Here is a 3,626-nt window from a genome sequence, read left to right as displayed (position 1 = left end):
TCCTTTATTATAAATAATGAAAGGTAATAAAACTGGAAAAAATAAACATATATCTTCTTTAAACAAAAATTCAATATGGCAATACAAAAATTAGCCAGGCATTGTAGCGCATACTTGTAATTCCAGCTACTTGGGAGGCTGAGGAAGGAGAATCACTTGAACCCAGGAGGCGGAGGTTGCAGTGAGCAGAGATCGCACCACTGCACTCCAGCCTGGGCGACAACAAGAAAAACTCCATCTCCAAAAATAAAAAAAAATTCAATATGGCTGCCAAAATAACTAAAAACAACACAGTGGTCAAGAATTAAACTTTCTCTTTGCACATTAGCACTACATATATAAATCATTCAGCCTAGTAACTTCTTATAAAGTGTTTCATTTTCCCTAAAAACATATTACATTAATTATAATTTGTTTAAATTAATTCTGACGTTATACTTATAATAATCATCTCTTTTTAATACTTAAATACCATTAGACTAATACTTTGATCAGCTGGTAAAACTTCCATTCTGAGTCAATGAAAAACGTCCATATACTTACATATTTTACTCTTTGGAGAAGGTTACCTCTAGATCTCTTGAATATTTCACCCTTTTCTACGAAAGTGTATGCGACTTACAAGTTCTCTGAACTTCAATATTAAGGAGTAGTTGTTCATGTTGTCTTTCCATATTTCATAAGTCCTTCTAAGTTTGTCATAATACCTTTCTTTTTTCAAATTGAAATCTGATCCTGTTGTTTTTGAAAAACTGTCCCTTTTCCATATTTCTCTCCAGGAATCTTTGAATTTTTCCAGATAACTTTCTTTTTCAGAGTCTTCCTTCCATATTCCTTCTCCTTTTTTTACGGCTGCTAATTCAGCTTTAAGTAAGTTTCTGTGAATTGTCCAATAGATTTTAGAATCATATTTAAGCCCTTTAACAAGAACAGTTTTGCCAAGGCCTCTTCTCAAAATTTCTTCATTCAGATTCACATTGAAATATCTACCCTTGAATTTAAAAATAATACAAACCAATTATTTAAGATAAATGTTGTTATACCCATCACACATTTACCTCAAAAATCAGTCATTCAGCAATTTTAGTCCTCCAAAGAAAAGGCAAAAATGGTCCCCAAGGGTCCCCAAAAACAGCTCTTGCTAAATATAAGGATTTTTATTACTAGAAGACATCCTTGCTCAAAATCAGGTGACTCTTTTATAACATGGAATTCTCCACAGACTCACTGTTCTCCTAACCTGAAGAGGTGAGGAAGTAATAAAGTACAAAAAGTGTGTTTTTGGTCTGTTCTTGGTTCTGTGGAGCGGAGGTGGGACACACAAGATAGCCACAGTGACAGCAGGTCACAGAAAAGAAACTAAGAGATAAAGAGAAACTAAAAGTAGCCAGATGCAAAATGAATCATCACTGAACTGTTAAATTAGGTTCAGAATTCCAGTGTTTTGGACAGCATTGGCACATAAATACATTTTTAAAAGACTTTCCTCAAAGTAATTAACATAGTCTTGGCCATTGAGTCTTCCTCCTACAGGAAATTTCATTCATGGAATACCTCACTTCTCAATGAAACCAGATAAATGGGATTTTTTTTTTTTCACTAATTCACTGTATAAAGGAGATCTTGCCTAGATATTTCTTCAATGCTTGTGGGATTTTTTTTTTTTTTTAAAGACAGGTTTTCACCATGTTGGTCAGGCTGGTCTTGAACTCCCAACTTCAGGTGATCTGCCCACCTTGGCCTCCAAAGTGCCTGGATTACAGGTGTGAGCCACCACGCCCGGCCCCTTGTGGGATTTTAATCTTTTTGTTCTTTTAAAGATTAAATCCCCCTTGTGGGATTTTAATCTTTTTTTGTAAGACTTTGTTCCTTCAAATTCAGAAAATTTTAGTACATGATAAGGACTTAGCAAATAACAGTTATAAAGCAATTATATTTTTCTAAATCTTTCAAATCTTATAAGCTCATTCCCTTGAACCAAACTCATAATAATTAAAATTCAACCTCACATTAGCAAAATTCAAACCAGAGAAGTAAATTATCACTCTATGTGTATAGCATAGTTTGGTGGCTTAGGAAGCAAGATAAAACAAAGATATGCTTATAAGATGAAATGTAGGCTCAGGATCCAGGAAGAGTTGGGCTTGGATACAAGCTCTTCTTCCTGGATACCCTGACCAAGACAATCAGTTTCCCTAAAAGTGCCACCTGAAAGTGGGAATAAAAGCAATAACTCTGTAAAATGGTTCTGAAGATAAATGGCATCAATATGAGCATGGCACCTAGCTCAGTGCGCATATGTTGACCCTCAAAATACACATAATTGCTATCTTTATCATCATGATAATCATCTCCTTTTTTGGTAATTATACTCTTCAACTTAAAAGCTGATATTTTTATAGGCCTTTGGGATGTTTTCTACAACTTCATATTAACTACCTTTGTTTTTGGGTTTTTTTTTTTGAAACAAGGTCTCACTCTGTCACCCAGGCTGGAGTGCAGTGGTACGATCTCGGCTCACTGCAACCTCAGCCTCTAGGGTTCAAGTGATTCTCTTGTCTCAGCCTCCTGAGTAGCTGAGATTACAGGTGTCCACATCCATGTCCAGCTAATTTTTGTATTTTTAGTAGTGACAGGGTTTCACCAAGTTGGCCAGGCTGGTCTCGAACTCCTCACCTCAAATGATCTGCCGGCCTCAGCCTCATAAAGTGCTGGGATTACAGGCATGAGCCACTGTGCCCAGCCTTTATTAAGTTACTTTTTTTTTTTTTTTGAGACAGAGTTTTGCTCTTGTTGCCCAAGCTGAAGTGCAATATGGCACCATCTCAGCTCACTGCAAACTCCGCCTCCCGGGTTCAAGCAATTCTCCTGCCTCAGCCTCCCATATTAACTTACTTTTAAAATATAAGATATTTCAATTAGTTTTTAGATAATTCTTATTTTGAAAGTACTGAATATCATCTGGATAAGCAGAAATTAATGAATTTCATTAAGATTTCTATTAATAATTCAAAACGCTTTTAAGAATTAAAACGGTTAAGTTTCTAATCATCTTATTTTATTTAAAAGACAGGTCTTACTCTGTCACCCAGGTTGCAGTACAGTGGTGTGATCATAGCTCACTGCAGTCTTGACTGTGTAGGCTGAAGCATTCCTCCCATCTCAGCCTCCTGAGCTGCTGGGATTACAGACACAAGCGACTGCACCCAGCTCATAAGTATAATTTTAAGAGCTGAATATCAGAAAAGTGGTCAAGGTATGAAAACCTATCTGATGGCCCACCAAAGAAATCTGGAGTAAGGCACATCCAGGGGTTCAGGACAGCGATTCAGCAACAAAGATGAAACTGTCATTTCCAGTTATACAATGGCTATGGCCAATCATAAAGGTTAAGAAAAGTCTGAGTCGGGCCGGGCGCGGTGGCTCAAGCCTGTAATCCCAGCACTTTGGGAGGCCGAGGCGGGTAGATCACGAGGTCAAGAGATCGAGACCATCCTGGTCAACATGGTGAAACCCCGCCTCTACTAAAATACAAAAAGTTAGCTGGGCATGGTGGCGCGTGCCTGTAATCCCAGCTACTCAGGAGGCTGAGGCAGGAGAATTGCCTGAACCCAGGCTGGAGTGCA

General features: G+C 37.7%; 1 protein-coding gene across 1 annotated transcript in view; it reads right to left on the bottom strand.

Moving 5' to 3' along the window:
* Positions 1–297: 297 nt before the first annotated feature.
* Positions 298–3,626, bottom strand: part of CUNH3orf33 (chromosome unknown C3orf33 homolog) — a 25,193-nt gene continuing 21,864 nt past the window's right edge. The window contains exon 5 of the mRNA XM_032262633.1: positions 298–991. Coding sequence (XP_032118524.1) covers positions 590–991 — 402 coding nt within the window. The 3' untranslated portion in view covers positions 298–589. The remainder of the gene's footprint in view (positions 992–3,626) is intronic.

This window comes from Sapajus apella, unplaced genomic scaffold (assembly GCF_009761245.1).
Source record: "Sapajus apella isolate SASKATOON/1434 unplaced genomic scaffold, GSC_monkey_1.0 scaffold4, whole genome shotgun sequence".
In the NCBI taxonomy this organism is placed as follows: domain Eukaryota; kingdom Metazoa; phylum Chordata; class Mammalia; order Primates; family Cebidae; genus Sapajus; species Sapajus apella.
This window is presented reverse-complemented; position numbering and strand designations above follow the sequence as displayed.